General features: G+C 54.0%; 6 protein-coding genes across 6 annotated transcripts; 3 read left to right on the top strand and 3 right to left on the bottom strand.

Annotated features, from left to right (window-relative positions):
* Positions 1-328: 328 nt before the first annotated feature.
* BROUX77_002515 (uncharacterized protein) lies at positions 329-1,953 on the top strand (the record flags this gene model as incomplete). The annotated part of the gene is made up of 7 exons (XM_073747064.1): positions 329-376; positions 544-654; positions 898-932; positions 995-1,081; positions 1,141-1,207; positions 1,279-1,426; positions 1,481-1,953. 7 exons carry the CDS (start codon positions 329-331, stop codon positions 1,951-1,953), a joined length of 969 nt encoding a protein of 322 aa, XP_073607597.1.
* Positions 1,954-2,238: 285 nt separating this feature from the next.
* Positions 2,239-3,859, bottom strand: BROUX77_002514 (uncharacterized protein; the record flags this gene model as incomplete). Its single annotated transcript, XM_073747063.1, has 3 exons — positions 2,239-2,711; positions 2,806-3,661; positions 3,716-3,859. The coding sequence occupies 3 exons, from the start codon at positions 3,857-3,859 to the stop codon at positions 2,239-2,241; spliced, it is 1,473 nt and encodes a 490-aa protein (XP_073607596.1).
* Positions 3,860-4,475: 616 nt separating this feature from the next.
* BROUX77_002513 (uncharacterized protein) lies at positions 4,476-8,075 on the top strand (the record flags this gene model as incomplete). Its single annotated transcript, XM_073747062.1, has 5 exons — positions 4,476-4,506; positions 4,599-4,658; positions 4,819-7,311; positions 7,375-7,569; positions 7,669-8,075. 5 exons carry the CDS (start codon positions 4,476-4,478, stop codon positions 8,073-8,075), a joined length of 3,186 nt encoding a protein of 1,061 aa, XP_073607595.1.
* Positions 8,076-8,397: 322 nt separating this feature from the next.
* On the bottom strand, positions 8,398-9,146 carry BROUX77_002512 (uncharacterized protein; the record flags this gene model as incomplete). Its single annotated transcript, XM_073747061.1, has 2 exons — positions 8,398-8,948; positions 9,059-9,146. The coding sequence occupies 2 exons, from the start codon at positions 9,144-9,146 to the stop codon at positions 8,398-8,400; spliced, it is 639 nt and encodes a 212-aa protein (XP_073607594.1).
* Positions 9,147-9,897: 751 nt separating this feature from the next.
* On the top strand, positions 9,898-10,636 carry BROUX77_002511 (uncharacterized protein; the record flags this gene model as incomplete). The annotated part of the gene is made up of 2 exons (XM_073747060.1): positions 9,898-10,310; positions 10,402-10,636. 2 exons carry the CDS (start codon positions 9,898-9,900, stop codon positions 10,634-10,636), a joined length of 648 nt encoding a protein of 215 aa, XP_073607593.1.
* Positions 10,637-10,815: 179 nt separating this feature from the next.
* On the bottom strand, positions 10,816-14,814 carry BROUX77_002510 (uncharacterized protein; the record flags this gene model as incomplete). Its single annotated transcript, XM_073747059.1, has 2 exons — positions 10,816-14,467; positions 14,567-14,814. 2 exons carry the CDS (start codon positions 14,812-14,814, stop codon positions 10,816-10,818), a joined length of 3,900 nt encoding a protein of 1,299 aa, XP_073607592.1.
* Positions 14,815-14,900: the final 86 nt, after the last annotated feature.

Here is a 14,900-nt window from a genome sequence, read left to right as displayed (position 1 = left end):
TGCTGGGCGCTGGGTCTCAGGGCACTGCCCGCCTGAGCTGGACGCTGACAGTGCTGCAACCACTGCCGCCGTAGGGGCTGGCGGCAGCCAAACAGCGGTTTTCCCCCTGTAACTGGCTGCAGGCCACAGAATGCCTGTCGCTGTTTCATCTTTGCCTCTGCATTAAACTGAATCAAAACTATCCCGGCCGTGGACTCACCTGCGATTTTCCCCCTTCATTATTTCGATCTCGATCTTCATTACACCTCTACCACCCGCACCCGCACCCGCACCCGCACCTGCGCCTGTTTGCCCGACGGTTCTTCGCGATCATTAACCAACCGCAACAATGGCCACCAACATGGACAGAAGCCTCGACGAGATTCTCGGTGACCAAGTGAGTCGAGATGTCCCTTTTCGTCTATTTGTTTTTCTTTTTTTTCTTCTTTCCGCCGCGCATCTGGCCATCGACAACTTGTCCATCTGCCGGCTCAGCCTTGCCATGCATCGCCAGACTCTGGCCCAACATCTCCCAGCACCACCGCTAACCTCTTCGACTGCTAGGACACTCGTCGCAACAACAACTCCAACAGACGCCACAACAACAACAGCAACAACAGTCATAGCCACAGTAGACGTCGCGACAACGACTACCCACGTGACGGTGTGAAAAAGGTATGTCTCCAGATTGCTCTGCATCACATCACATGCTATTTCTCGGCTTGAAGCCCAATCTAACCCTTCCACCATAGGTTCATATCCTCCCTCCTTACTCCTCTATCTGAAGACGAATGCCTCCTGCTCCTCCTCAATCTCGGCCTTCTCTCTTTAAATCGACTTGGGACGCTTGACGCCTTGTTAAGATGCCATGCCATAACCCTGCCTCTGGCTAACCGCCGCTTACCTCTCCTCCTTCAGGGCTACTACCGCGACGAGCACCGTGATCTCAACAGGTGAGTAGGCCTGCGCGCCTTGAACCCGCGCTGCTTAGTGGACCAGACTGACACGCTTCCAGCGAGTGGGTGCACGATAGATACGAAGACAATGGCCGCCACAGCCACAACCGCCGCGGCCGCGGCACTGCCGAGCTGAGCAACCACAGGTTTGTCGCATCGACTGTCTACTCCTCACAATAACATGACCTAACGACCGAGCTGCTAGCGACGCTCGCGGCTGCAAAATCCGGGTTGAAAACTTGCACTACGACTTGTCCGAGGAAGAGCTCAAGGTTTGTCGTTGTCTATCCACCGTCCTGAAATACCCCCGCCGTGTCGTGTCTTATCCTGACATCCAATACAGTCTCTCTTTATGCGCATCGGCCATATTGTTCGTTTCCAACTGCGCTATGATCGTGCCGGCCGCTCGGAGGGAGTCGCCTACGTCACCTATGAATCACACGCCGATGCGAAAAGAGCCGTGTCGGAGTTTGACGGCGCAAATGCAAATGGTATGATGCTTGTTGTATGACACCTCGTTCTTGCTTGCTAATATGTATCCAAAGGCCAACCAATTGCCCTGACCATTCTCAGCAGCGATTCCAAGCGCAATCCCTTTGATTCTGCCATTATGCCAAAGCGCTCCCTCGCCGAACGCGTTTCGGACCCTCGTGATCGTTCAAGATCCCCCCGTCGACAGATTGCAGATGAAGATGCCGTTGGTTTGGGCATCGACAGATACATTCCTGGCAAAGGAAGATCCCGGAGCCCTGCCAACCATTCCCGGAACCAGGGCCGTCGTCCTGGCGCCCGCCATGAAAACGGCAACAACAACAATGGCAGGCGTAACCGCAGGGATGGCAGTACCAATAATAACAACAACCGTCCACACAAGACCCAGCAGGAGCTTGATGCCGAGATGGCTGACTACTTTGGTGGCCCAGGAGAGAAGCCTGCCGAGCCGGAATCTGCTCCCGCTCCCGCTCCTGCTCCCATTGCTGCCCCTGCTGTGACAGACGATGTCGACATGATTGAGTAAGCACGGGGTAACTAAGGATAGACATGACTTGCTGCTTAGTTTGTTCCTGCTTAATGCTCCTTTAGCAATCAATCGGTCTCTTTTGGAATGCCCCATCTTGCGCACGCAGCACATATTCCTCTTATCTTCATATAGCTACATACCATATGTACTTTGGACAAAACTTGAATCTCATAATAATTTTACTCCTCTTTGCTTTCGTATAACTAGCTGTAACTACTGATTTCATTCTTTGAACATTTTACAGCGTGGCACACAGTTGAGTACTTGCATGTCGAAATGACGTCAGGCTCCCTGACGTGTTTGAACGGGTCTCAGAGTAAGACTGGCAAAGGGGCTTTCCAGCTGCATACTCGACCCGTTGTCTTTGGCAATGTATAGGCCTTCAGCAGCGAGTGCCGAAAAATGCGAATTTACCAGCTGAGCGGTGCCGTGGCCGGGCTCCCTGTTCTCAGTAGCGGCGTGGTCTTGTAGTGAGTTCTGGGCCGAGCCAAACACGAAGCCATCGATAGGCTGTACTAGCCTAGATACCGCGGGACTGTGGCTTGGCAGCGGCGAGATGAAGAATTGTAGCCACGATCCGGGCGTGATGAGACCGCGCTGCATGATGCCCCGGCGCATGAATGCGGGCAAGTCAATATCTTGGTCGTCGTGGGGAGATGCGAATGCAGAGGACAAGGATGGAGATGAGGCAGGCTTCCATTTGGTTTCAAGAGCAAGACGGCCTTTGCGTTTTCCCCACCCGCCACCACCGCTCTCTAATATAATGTTAGATTTTGCATGTTTGTGGGGTGAATGTTGTCTGTAGTAGTATGGCAGATTCTCAGGATGTAGAATAAGTTATGAACTGACCTATTCTGTAGACCTCACATTGGTCTTGGAATAGAGATCTTAGATCATTTGACGTTAAAGCGGCTACGGCTGTTTCGTTTTCTCTGTCGGAGAACACCGATACAACATCTGGTGGCAAGCAGCAGCTAGCTGGCGACGCCTCAGGGGATACAAGTGCCCAGACCTCTACTCCAGTAGCTTCAGGAGAGGCAGCCATGCGGTGGCTGTAGATTCTGGGAACAATGAATTCCAGCTCCGTCGAGGCAGGGACCCGTTTACCCCCAACTTCGATTTCGCTGAGGATGTTTCCCAGACAGCCAGTGATTTTTCGCGGAGGGAGAATTGGTATCAACGGTGCGCTTATCCCTTCTGAAACGAGTGGACCAGGTAGGCATATTTTCTGGTATGCTTTGTCCATGGTGTTTTGCAGATTGAGGGCTCCGTTCTGTGATACCCAGCGACTGGCTGACAGCGTTGCTTCCCGGCCGGTAAAGAATATCGTATTAGCCAGCGGGAGTGTCGTTGTCACTGGGCCACTGGCAGTCTGGGCATGTATGTCAAGATAGCCGTGTGACCTTTCTGGCTTCTGAGCCTGTGGCGAATCATGTAGCCAGAGATGAGGAAGAAGCGTCGCCGCATTGCCTCTCAAAACTGAGAATCCGTCACAGGGAGCAGAAAATGTAGACGGAGATGAGAGGCCGTCGACAACGCCAGAGAGCACTTGGAGTGTGTCGGTTGAGAAGGGCCCAAGAAGTCTGCTCATGAATGATTCATCTTCCAGCCATCGTGCAAAGGCTGGGGTCGTTAGCACCACTGCTGCATTGGATGATGATGTAGGCTTTGGAACAAGAGATGTAAGTTGTTTCACGGCAGCGGGCTAGGGTTATTAGCGGCGGTCTGACTATAGAAAGGCATGTGCAAGGAAATATACCTTGTCGAGTGCGGGATCAAGAAACAAGGTGAACCGCGATGATAATGAAGAGTTCCACCGCCGGGTGGAGGTCCGACTTAAGCGCGATTCCCGTGTTAGCGTGAGATGCACCGTTTTGTAGAGCCGGCGTGATAAACTAGCCATGGTGACCACCTGAGCTGCAAATGACGGGGATAAAAGCCCGACAGGGTGAATGCCGCTGCTGTATTTCAACGGTGGGGAATGTAGTGGCCTCGGTAACGTGAGTCTCTCCTTCACAAAGTGTAGTCAGTTCGTGTGCTACTTGGTGTTTGTCGTGATACATCGGTTGATGAACTGTGGCTGAACACAAGCGGCGCCACAGGAGCAGACAGATTGTGGCGTCCGCAATTGACGAAAAGTGCCCCTCCAAAACATCGCCAGGGAAAGTGCATGTAGGCGTTTTGGTGGGGGTGACTCAATCCTCGGCGTTCTCTCTTTTTTTTTTTTCCTCTTCTTGCTGCCCGCTTGTCGAGACAAAATTGATTGCCGCGGTTTGACTTCCTCACTTCAAGAGAGAGAACACTGCCGTATTTTTTTTCGTCTTCCCCCCTCTTTATTACTCCGTGAAGCCCTTCTCATACTTGGGGGCTTCGCCGCTACAACGTTCCCACATACGCTCCGATCGTTGCGTATCTGCCGGGCCCAGCATCGCCGCCTGTTGCTGTCTAATTCTGCTGCTCTTGCGCGAGCGCGTATCCGTCTTCAACCTATTCCAGCTAGTTTTATTTTGCTGCACACCATGGCGTCTACTTCTGCCCAGCCGCCTACAGGTTAGCCTGGCTCTCCTCCCGCCTCCACCTTGCGCCCATCATCGCATCGTAGTTTGGAAAGCTAACAATATCACATCACTGTCGCCTTCTAGATGGCAAAGACTCTGCCCCTGCTCAGCCCACTGTTCCCAAGGTGAAGACCGAGAAAGAACGTTAGTTTCCCAAAATTCCACCAAAAAACACCCTGCCCCTCCCCCGTCATGCATGCCCTGGTCTGTTCAAGCTTCATCTACGTCATTGGACTAGAAATGCCCCATTAGCGCAACTAGAAAAACACAAGACTAACCGTTTGGTTGATTCCAAAATCAATAGTTGAAAAGGAGCGCAAGAAGGCCGCTAAGCAGGCCAAATTTGAGCAGAAGAACAAGGCCAAGGCCGAGAACGCTGCCGCTCCCCAGCAGGCCAAGGAGAAGAAGGCCAAGCCTGCCAAGAAGGAGGAGGAGCCTCTCCCCGAGTACATCGAAGACACCCCCGAGGGTGAGAAGAAGATTCTCAAGTCGTTTGAACACCCGCACTACAAGGCCTACAGTGCTGTTGCTGTCGAGAGCGCTTGGTATGAGTGGTGGGACAAGAAGGGCTACTTCAAGCCCCAGCTGAAGCCCGATGGCTCTGTCCTGGACAAAGGCAGCTTCGTCATTGTCCACCCTCCTCCCAACGTCACTGGTGCTCTCCACATGGGCCACGCCCTGGGTGACTCTCTTCAGGATGCCATGGTCCGTTGGTACAGAATGCGCGGATACTCTGCCCTGTGGCTTCCGGGATGCGACCACGCTGGTATTGCTACCCAGTCCGTTGTCGAGCGCATGCTCCAGCGCCGCGAAAACAAGACTCGCCACGACCTGGGTCGCGAGAAGTTTATTGAGCGTGTGTGGGAGTGGAAGGAGGAGTACCACCAGAAGATCAACAAGGCTCTGACTAAGCTTGGTGGTTCTTTTGATTGGGAACGCGAAGCTTTCACCATGTCTCCCCAGCTGTCCAAGGCTGTCACCGAGGCCTTTGTGTCTTTCCACGAGGAGGGCATCATTTACCGCGCCAACCGCCTGGTCAACTGGTCGACCCGCCTCTCGACTGCCGTTTCCAACTTGGAGGTGAACAACAAGGAGTTGACTGGCCGTACCCTCCTAGATGTGCCCGGCTATGACCGCAAGGTCGAGTTTGGTGTCATTGTGCACTTCAAGTACCAAATCGAGGGCTCTGATGAGACTATTGAGGTCGCCACCACTCGTATTGAGACCATGCTGGGTGATACTGGTATTGCTGTCCACCCTTCGGACAAGCGCTACTCTCACCTTGTGGGCAAAAACGCCATCCACCCCTTCCTGGACCGCAAGCTGCCCATCGTTGCTGATGAGTACGTCGACATGGAGTTTGGTACTGGTGCCGTCAAGCTGACCCCCGCCCATGACCCCAATGATTTCAACCTGGGCCAAAAGCACAAGCTCGAGTTCATCAACATTCTGACTGACGATGGTCTGATGAACGAGAACGCCGGTCCCTACCAGGGCCAGAAGCGCTTCGATGTCCGTTACAAGGTGCAGGATGACCTCAAGGCAAAGGGTCTCTGGGTCAAGGTTGAGCCTAACCCCATGAAGGTCCCCGTCTGCGATCGTTCCAAGGACATCATCGAGCCTATTCTGAAGCCTCAGTGGTGGGTTAAGACTAGCAAGCTGGCTGCGGCTGCCGTCGAAGCTGTCAAGACTGGTGAGATTGAAATTCGCCCCTCTACCGCCAAGAACATGTTCCTGGCCTGGATGCACCCCGACAACATCCAGGATTGGTGCATTTCTCGCCAGCTGTGGTGGGGTCACCAGTGCCCTGTGTACCATGCCATTGTTGAAGGCGAGGCTGGCGACTCCGCCAACAACGACCGGTGGTTTGCTGGCCGCACTGAGGAGGAGGCTCGTGCCAAGGCTGAGAAGGCTCTGCCTGGCAAGACCTTCAAGTTGGTCCGCGACGAGGATGTGCTGGACACCTGGTTCAGCAGTGGCCTGTGGCCCTTCAGTACCATGGGCTGGCCCGACAACAAGTCTCTCGATATGGAGCGCTTCTTCCCTACTTCGGTTCTGGAGACTGGCTGGGACATCATCTTCTTCTGGATTGCCCGTATGATCATGATGGGTATCAAGCTGACCGGCAAGGTGCCGTTCAAGGAGGTCTTCTGCCACTCCCTGGTTCGTGATAACGAAGGCCGCAAGATGTCCAAGTCTCTAGGCAACACCATCTCCCCTCTGGATGTCATTGCCGGTATCAAGCTACAGGACTTAAATGACCAGCTGCTGACTGGTAACCTTCACCCGAGCGAGGTGGAGAAGGCTACCAAGTGGCAGCGCATGGCCTTCCCCGAGGGCATTCCGCAGTGCGGTGCCGACGCTCTGCGTTTCTTCATGGTATCGTCAACGGCTCCCTCTGGTGGTGATATCAACCTGGATATCAAGATCCTTGCAGCCATGCGTCGCTTTTCCAACAAGATCTGGCAGGCTGGAAAGTTTGTGCTGGGCAAGCTCCCCGAGGACTTCAAGCCCAAGGCCAAGGCCGAGCCCGGTGTCACGCTGGCTGAGAAGTGGATTCTGAGCAAAATGACTACGGCTGCCAAGGAGATGAACGAGGCCATGGAGGCCCGTGAGTTCCAGAAGGCTTCGAACCTGGTGTACCAGTACTGGTGGACTCACCTGTGTGATGTGTGGATTGAGAACTCCAAGTCCATCATCCAGGACGGCACGCCTGAAGAAGCCGAGAGCTCTCTGCAGACTCTGTACACAACGCTGGAGGCTGCTCTGTTGATGATTCACCCCTTCATGCCTTTCAGTATGTTTGAAAAATATCGGAATGACTATGAGTATTAATGAATGCTAACACGTATATCAACAGTTTCCGAGGAGCTGTGGCAGCGCCTGCCTCGCCGGCCTGAAGACAAGACCGAGTCAATCATGCTGGCTGCCTACCCCGAGTTTGACGAGAAGTTCTACAGCCCTGCGGCTGAGGCCGCCTACGAGCTTGTCATGGCCTGCTCGCGCGGTGCCCGTTCGCTGATGAGTGAATACCAGATCAAGGAGGAGGGCAAGGGTAAGTGACATGTGTATTGGTTTTATACGGCTGTTGCCTTCAGTCAGACGAGAGAGGGAGAGAGAAAGGAGCTAACATGTAAATTTCTTTGTAAAATAGTTCTCTTCCAGGCTCTGGACGACACGTCGCTGGTCACCATCAACAAGGAGGTTTCCTCCATCAAGACGCTATGCGGCAAGGGCTGCAAGGAAGTCGAGGTCCTGCCGCCGTCCTCGTCGCGGCCGGCCGGCTGTGTGGCGTACCCCGTCGGCTCCGAGGCCGTTGCGTACCTGTTTGTCAAGGGCCGCGTGGACCTGGACGCGGAAATCGCCAAGGCGCAAAAGAAGCTTGACAAGGTCGAGACTGGCATCGCTAAGCAGCAGAAGTTGCTGGCCGACACAAAGTACCAGGAAAAGGTGGCAGCCAGCATCCGCGAGTCGGATGCCAAGAAGCTGGCGGATCTAGAGTCGGAGGCCCGCGGTTTCCAGGGCACGATTAAGCAGTTTGAGCAGCTCAAGCTTGAATAAGCGGCGGGCTGCTTTGTCTGTTTTTTTTGTTTTGGGTTTCACGGGACTGGTGGCTTGGGTAACTAGCAGAGATTTGTTTCAAGAAAAATACAACAAATCAAAAAAGGTTGAAATACACGAGAGCGCGATGAAGATGGCCAGAATATAGAGATTTTGCTCGACGTTGTAATAGGTAGTTATACAGAAATGGATGAACACGAATTTGATATCAATACGCGGTAGTTATGTAGGTGTGATTTTTCAACTCTCCCAAGATACGCAACAAGGCCATGCATGAGCAACATGTTTTTTTTTTCTTTCTCCGTTTTCTTTTCTCTCTGCATTACTCGCTCTTCTTGGCCTTGGCCTCCTCAGCCTGTTGCTTGCGGACATCCTCCAGCTCTTTGTGCTCCGCATACCACTGGCCAGCCTGAAGCACGAGCACGCCGACCAGGACCAGCGCAAGGATAGTGTTTGAGGCCGACAGGACGCGCATCGAGTCTTCTCTGCCCACAAAGATCTCGCCTGTCTCGGCAGCCAGCCTCGCCTCCTCCTGCCAGTCGGGGTCGTTCCAGATGTCGGCGGACACGGCGCGCAGGGTCTTGACAATGTTTGCAATGTAGACGGCGACGCCGATAAAGTAGAGGATCAGCGAGGCGCCGTCAAAGAGAAAGTTGGCCTCGGACGGGCGGAACAGCTTGAGGAAGAAGCCGGCAAAGCCGACGGACACGACAATGTTGAGGATGCGGCCAATCAGCGGCGGCGACGAGTGCATCCACGTCAGGTGCGTGGCGAGCTGGTCGTAGTACGCGGCCGGCACGGGGTCCGAGGTCCAGAGCAGCGGGTAGTCGTAGGGGAACGAGGCGAACAGGATGCCGAGGAAGAAGCAGGTTGCTGTGGACGGACGGCGGAGAGGCGGGAGTTAGTCTTTTGTATCCAGGCAGGGAAGCGCGCGCGTGCGCGAAACAGACGGGGACGGGCCCCCGGAATGGTGCGTTACTTACGGCCAATGATCATAAAGGTAGCAAAGGAGCCAGTGCCGCGATAGTTGCTCGAGGCACTGGACTTGGACCAGTCAATCCACTGCGTCATGGTGATGGAATTAGAGAGAGAGGCGAGAAGGATGAGGCCAAAAAGGAGGAAGGACGAGGGAAAGAATACGACAAAATATTCAAGAAGAAGAAAAAAACTATCACCACGTCGACAGTTTGGCAATGTCGCTATTGGAGATCGCAGAGCGTTGTTGATAAAGGAATTGGAGATGACAAAAAAAAAAGACACAGCTGCTTGGAGAAGGTGGCCAGTCAGAGAGGGGGGAGAAACAGATCAATTTAAGGGTTCACTGTCTCGGCATAACCCTAGAGCCATGACAGACGTCACACCCTCCTTGCCTGATCCCGGGCATCCAGAAAAAGAACAAAGAACAACGCCGCCGCCCGAGCCAAGTGCGGATCCCGCCGGCGCCGAGCCACGTAGAATGTAAGCCCTGGCTGGCTTCCTCCCCCCTGCTGGCTGGCGGCTAGGTCTCAGCTGTAAAAAAAAAAAAAAGACAAGAAAAACCCCCTGGTCAGAAACAAAAGGAACAAAAAAGACAATCAATACAAGCAAAAATAGACCCTGGAGACGAACATGCATGCAATGTCGGGGCTGTTTCTCTCTAAAAAAAAAACAAAAAAAAAAGCTTATCCTCAGGTGACAAGTGAAGGCCGGGGAAAACAGACGGCGTGTCCTCTCTGCTTTGTTTATTTTCCTCTTTCATTTTTGTTGCTGTTCTCGCAGCTCTCTAACCCTCTGTCCCCCCCCCGGAAGAGCAACCTCCGCGCCCGAACCTCCCACAGCAGCCATGCCCTTTCCACACGCGCCGCCGCGCTTCTTCCCGCGCTGGCTTGTCTCTCTGCTCCTGCTGGCAATCCTCATGCTATGCAGCAGGGCGGACGCCAGTCCCGACACGTACGCGCCCGTGGGCATCCTCGCCGCACGCGATGACGCCACCAGCACCAGCACCGCCTCCGCCTCTGCTGCCACGAGCACCAGCACTAGCACCACCGCGGCGCTCTCCATCGACACGTCATCCAGCCGGTACCGCTACGCCGGGTGCTACAACGAGACGACCGAGGTGGAGGGCACGGGCAACGCGCGCGCGCTGGCCGGCGGCAAGAACCAGATGCTGATGGGCACGATGACGGTGCCGCTGTGTCTTGCGTTTTGCACGAGCGACGGGGACTCGTATCGGTATGCGGGGCTGGAGTATTCGCGGTAAGTCGTCGTCGCATATCTTGTTTTTTTCCTGCCTGCAACCTGAGACATGTTTCTAATCAATCGCGCCCTGCCCCTTTTTTCGATCTAGTGAGTGCTGGTGCTCCCACTTCATCAACTCCCAATCGGTCCTGCTGGACGATTCGGCCTGCGACGATCCCTGCGACGGCGCTTCATCCGTGGCCTGCGGTGGAGGTCTAAAACTCACAGTGTACGAGCTTCAGTCGAGTGCTGCGTCGAGTAGGGCATCGCCTAGTTTGTTTGGCCTTGGCCTGAACATCGGTGTCGGCGTCTCATTGGCCGTGGTCGGGGGACTGCTCTTGTGATAGATAAAAGGGAAAAAGGTGACGTATATAGTTTGGTTGTGGGTTGATGAGAAGGCGACAATGTCTATTTTAGCCGTGTCTTGGGCAGTTCTGCATTATTCGTATCCGTGTTTCTGTTCTGTGTGTCCGTATGAGTAGGTATCTGTGTCTAGGACTATATCCGCTCGCTGTCGTCCGTATTAAAGCTTGATTGGAGGGAGCCCTCTTGCCATCACGGCATTGAGCATAATCTCCTTCACCCTTGTCAGGGTCTCGACCCATGCCCGCGTAGCATAACCCTCGCTGGAGTCTACATCCTCGCCGCCGCCTCTATCCTTTACCAGCGCCTGCACCTTCCACTCCACCCAACGGACGAGCCGCGCCGCCTTGTCCATGGCTTGTTCCTCAAACACCACGCGCGCAATATACTCGCCAAAGATATCCACGTCGTCAACGTGCGGGCCCTCCTCCATAGTGCCCTGCACCCAGGCCGTAATCATGTCGCGGATGGCGGCTTCCGACGCTGTGCCCAGTGACTCAAACTCAATCTTGCGCGGCGCGCGTGGAAACGCCACGACGGGGACTGGCTCACGGGGCTGCAGATGCGCAGACCCGCTGTCGGTGCGGTCCTTGGCAGCGCCTTGTGCACCCTGCTGTGGTCGCGAGGCCTGGGTCCATGCTCCGCTCTTGGCCCGTGTGTGGCGCGCCAGGCGCTGGCGGCGGTGGTCTTCAATCACCTCATTTCGCACGTCTTCTGGGAGTTCAGCGAGAAACTCTGGGTCAAGACCGTCTAGGTCATCGACCGCTGGACCCGCGGCCATGGTGGTTGGCGCCAATGTCATGTGCCTAGCGTGCGGTCGGGATGGACTAACTGTCACAGATTGGGTCCTGCTTGCCGTAGCAAAAATGTTAGTTTGTGTCAAGCCGCGACGGGCGTCTTGAATGCGCTCACGAGCCTTTGTTCGGTTTTGCCGCTTGGTGGGTGTTGTGGCGCCAGGGCGAGTGCGCTCCTCACGATGCGGCGAGTGTTTTGAGTTGGACAGAGTGCCAGCGTCCAGCGAAGCATCGGACGTGACTGATGTCGTCCCTGAGATGGGGGCAGAGGTCGACGCAGAAGCTGGAGCGCGGCGGCCGTATAGAGCCAGAACCTCCTCTTTCATATCATCTGGTAGCGCTGCAAAAACCTCAGGGTCAACTTGAGATGACAGCAGATCAGCAACCCCTGCAGCGTGCTGCTGTGTAGACACCTCTTTCGGGCGTTCCTTTTTTGGCCGCCCCTGAGCTAGTAGTCGACTACGAATGCCAGTGGGTAGTTCAGCCACAACAGCCGGGTCAGCGTTGGCAGGCAGCACGAACTGTGTGCCTGAGATATTGAGCGGTGTCTGCGCCATTCCATCGCGTTCTCGGGTCTGCGTCAATGCAAAGGCCGGATGTTGACGGCCGGCCGGGCTGCCTCTGTTCAATTTAGGAGTGAGTGGCGTGTCTGCAATGGGGTCGTCCTCGAAATCAAAACTATTTGATGACGTGCGGCGCAGAGAAGCATTAAAGATTGCAGGTGCAAAAGACGCGCTACGGCGCGCTTTTCGTTTACTGCTCGCCGAATCGTTGCCGGGCCTTTCACCATCCTCGACAAGCGCGTCGTGCCGTGTCCGCTTGTTAGAGGGTGCCTTGAAGGCAGGAAAGACAAGCTTGCGCTGACTACTGGCAGGAAAGGCATCATGCTTGAGCGGCTCTAGTTTTGTCAGCTGAACTCCGAGGCCTCGTAGATCGCCAGGACTAAACTTGTAGGAGCGCAGCACAGATACCGCTTCTCGGCTGATGGTCTCGGCGTTGTTGGTGGCAACGCCAAAAACAACAGATTTGTTGAAGGTATCACAGGCCCCATGTCCAAGATGCTTAGCCGTGTTGAACGGCGCATTTGCTGAACGGCGCATAATCTTGACGGTAAGATTCTTGCCTCTGACTCGCTCATTCAGCAGCCGCCGTTCAAGTTCCTTGCAGAGATTAAAAAGAAAATCTTCAGCCTCGGTTTGATTCACGAACCGGATACCCCAGCTGACTTCGGCAGAGACTGACTTACGCGGCGGTTGGACACCGACTTCAGTCTTGTCAATTCCATGTGCATATTCCCAGAGTCGCTCGCCCGTTTTGGGGCCAAGTAGAACAGACAAGCGCTGCTTGGAGGTGTTGCGCAGGTCTTTGACCAAGTTGATGCCAGCTTCAGACAACCTGCTACTTATGCTGGAAGCGACGCCCGGAAGACTCCTGGTCTCCAGGTCCCCGAGTATATCCAGCATTTCGTCGGGCCTGATCTGATACTGGCCTGCAGGCTTGGCTTTGCGGAGTGCAACCTTGGCTAGTAGAATATTGGCACCAATGCCAACAGAGACATTGCAAGACGTACGTTCTTTGATATCACGGCGTATTTGTAATGCCATGGAATCTGCTACCTGGCGCTCTTCTTCTTCGCCATCTCCAACGCCATCTGAGCCAGCCGCGTCATGAACAATCTGTGTTGCATCGATGAGTGCTTCGTCAATACTGACGCTCTGGACCACTGCACCCACCGAGATTACTGCCTCGTAGAATTGTTCACTGGCCACCTCATACGCAGGAAAGTCGTATGGCAATATCTTGAGTTCAGGACAGGCTTCATGGGCTGTCTTCATCATCATCCCATTCTTGACTCCAAACTTGCGGGCCGGATAATTGCAGCTTGCAATTTCCGATCCTTTGCCCGTTCCATGGGCTACTGCTACCGGCTTATCGACAAGTGACGGTTGATTCTTGAGAGACACAGCACAGAAGAAACAGTCGAAATCAACGTGGAACACATATTTTCGCATACCAGGACGTTGTTTGACAGGGGCTGGTGCCGGTGTTTGCTCGGCAGCCAATCGTTGCATTCTAGACTTGAGCTCTGCTTTCCAGGTCGATAGGTGATGCAGCCGACTTTCCGAGTAAAATTGCTTGAGAAACTCGGGATTGGCCGACGAGGCCTTTCGGTAGTGAGGGTCAGACAGTAGCCAAGCATTGTACTGTTCAGAAGTAGGATTATTTGGAAGCGTTATTTGTGGCTTTGGAGCCGATAGTGACCGTTCAAGATTTGGGAGTGGTAACTCGGTGGACACAGAAGGAAGAAACGGTGGATTTCCAGGAGCCTGTTTGTGAGAAGTAGATAAAGATGAAACCGACTTTATGGACTCTTGTTGTGTGGTGACGGAGGAGGTTGAGTGTAAGTTGAAAAGAGTCTTGGGCAACCCAGACTCTATCGGCTTGCTCAATGATTCATCGCAGCTTTGCTTAGACTTTTGCATCTGCACGGCACGTTCTTCTCCCTCATCAATGATTTCGTCTGGGATTTCAAAGCTAGAGAACCCCGGCTCATTTACATCTTCATCAACAATCTCCTCGGTTCGTGATGAACTGTGTACGTTTGAAAAAGGAGAGGGACTTTGGAACTGCGCAGGACTAGGTGAATGAGCTTGTACTTTTGGAGAGAACATGGAGGCCTGCGATGGCCGGAGCTGACTCCCGTAAAACCCATTATCGGATTGCTGGCGGTAAACTGATTGGGCCTTGGGCGTGGCTTGAGAAGAAAGGCCATGAGTGCCCCCGACGCTCAAGGTCTTCTGAAGCGCACCTTCACTCGTGATTTTGTAGTTGGACCAAGGAAGCATTTTTCCAGCCTTGATAGAGTCCATGACCCATGACGGTTTGACAACACGGTACCGAGCAAACTCGATCATTTTCTTGGGCGTAAGAGACGAAGCAATGATGTGCGTGGCCATTGTCTTTCCATCCAGATATTGCAAGAAACCGGCGCCATGCTGAACAAGCTCCTTATGGAGCCTGTAGAGCGAAAAAGAGCGAGCCATGTCAGCTTGTGATGTCACATAGAGAGAGTGACACTCGTAGTCTTCAGGCAAAATAAATGCGGACCCAACTTACACCTGTAGAGATGGCTGTGTGTACCCCGAAACATGGGCCACCACACCCTTGAAAACCTGCGGCAGATCCCCGCTAGTAGCCCGAATGCTGGCGTCGAGATTCTGCAGCTTGACCTTCTTGCGGCGGAAATAATCACCAAACCCATTGAACGCACTAGCTTCGTACTCTTCTCCGCCCTCCCCGGTGAACTGGTGGCTTTGGATGCTTTTGCGCACCTGCGACGATCTTTTTTCAAGCGCCGGATTCATAGTGTCTAGACGGCAAGAGAGTGAAATGATAGAAAAAGCAATCTTGAGGATCTTGACAGCAACAACCAGGCCGACTCGCTCATGAC

Source organism: Berkeleyomyces rouxiae (assembly GCF_048999995.1).
Source record: "Berkeleyomyces rouxiae strain 22BRR77 chromosome Unknown BrBRR77_ptg000002l, whole genome shotgun sequence".
Classification (NCBI taxonomy): Eukaryota; Fungi; Ascomycota; class Sordariomycetes; order Microascales; family Ceratocystidaceae; genus Berkeleyomyces; species Berkeleyomyces rouxiae.
This window is presented reverse-complemented; position numbering and strand designations above follow the sequence as displayed.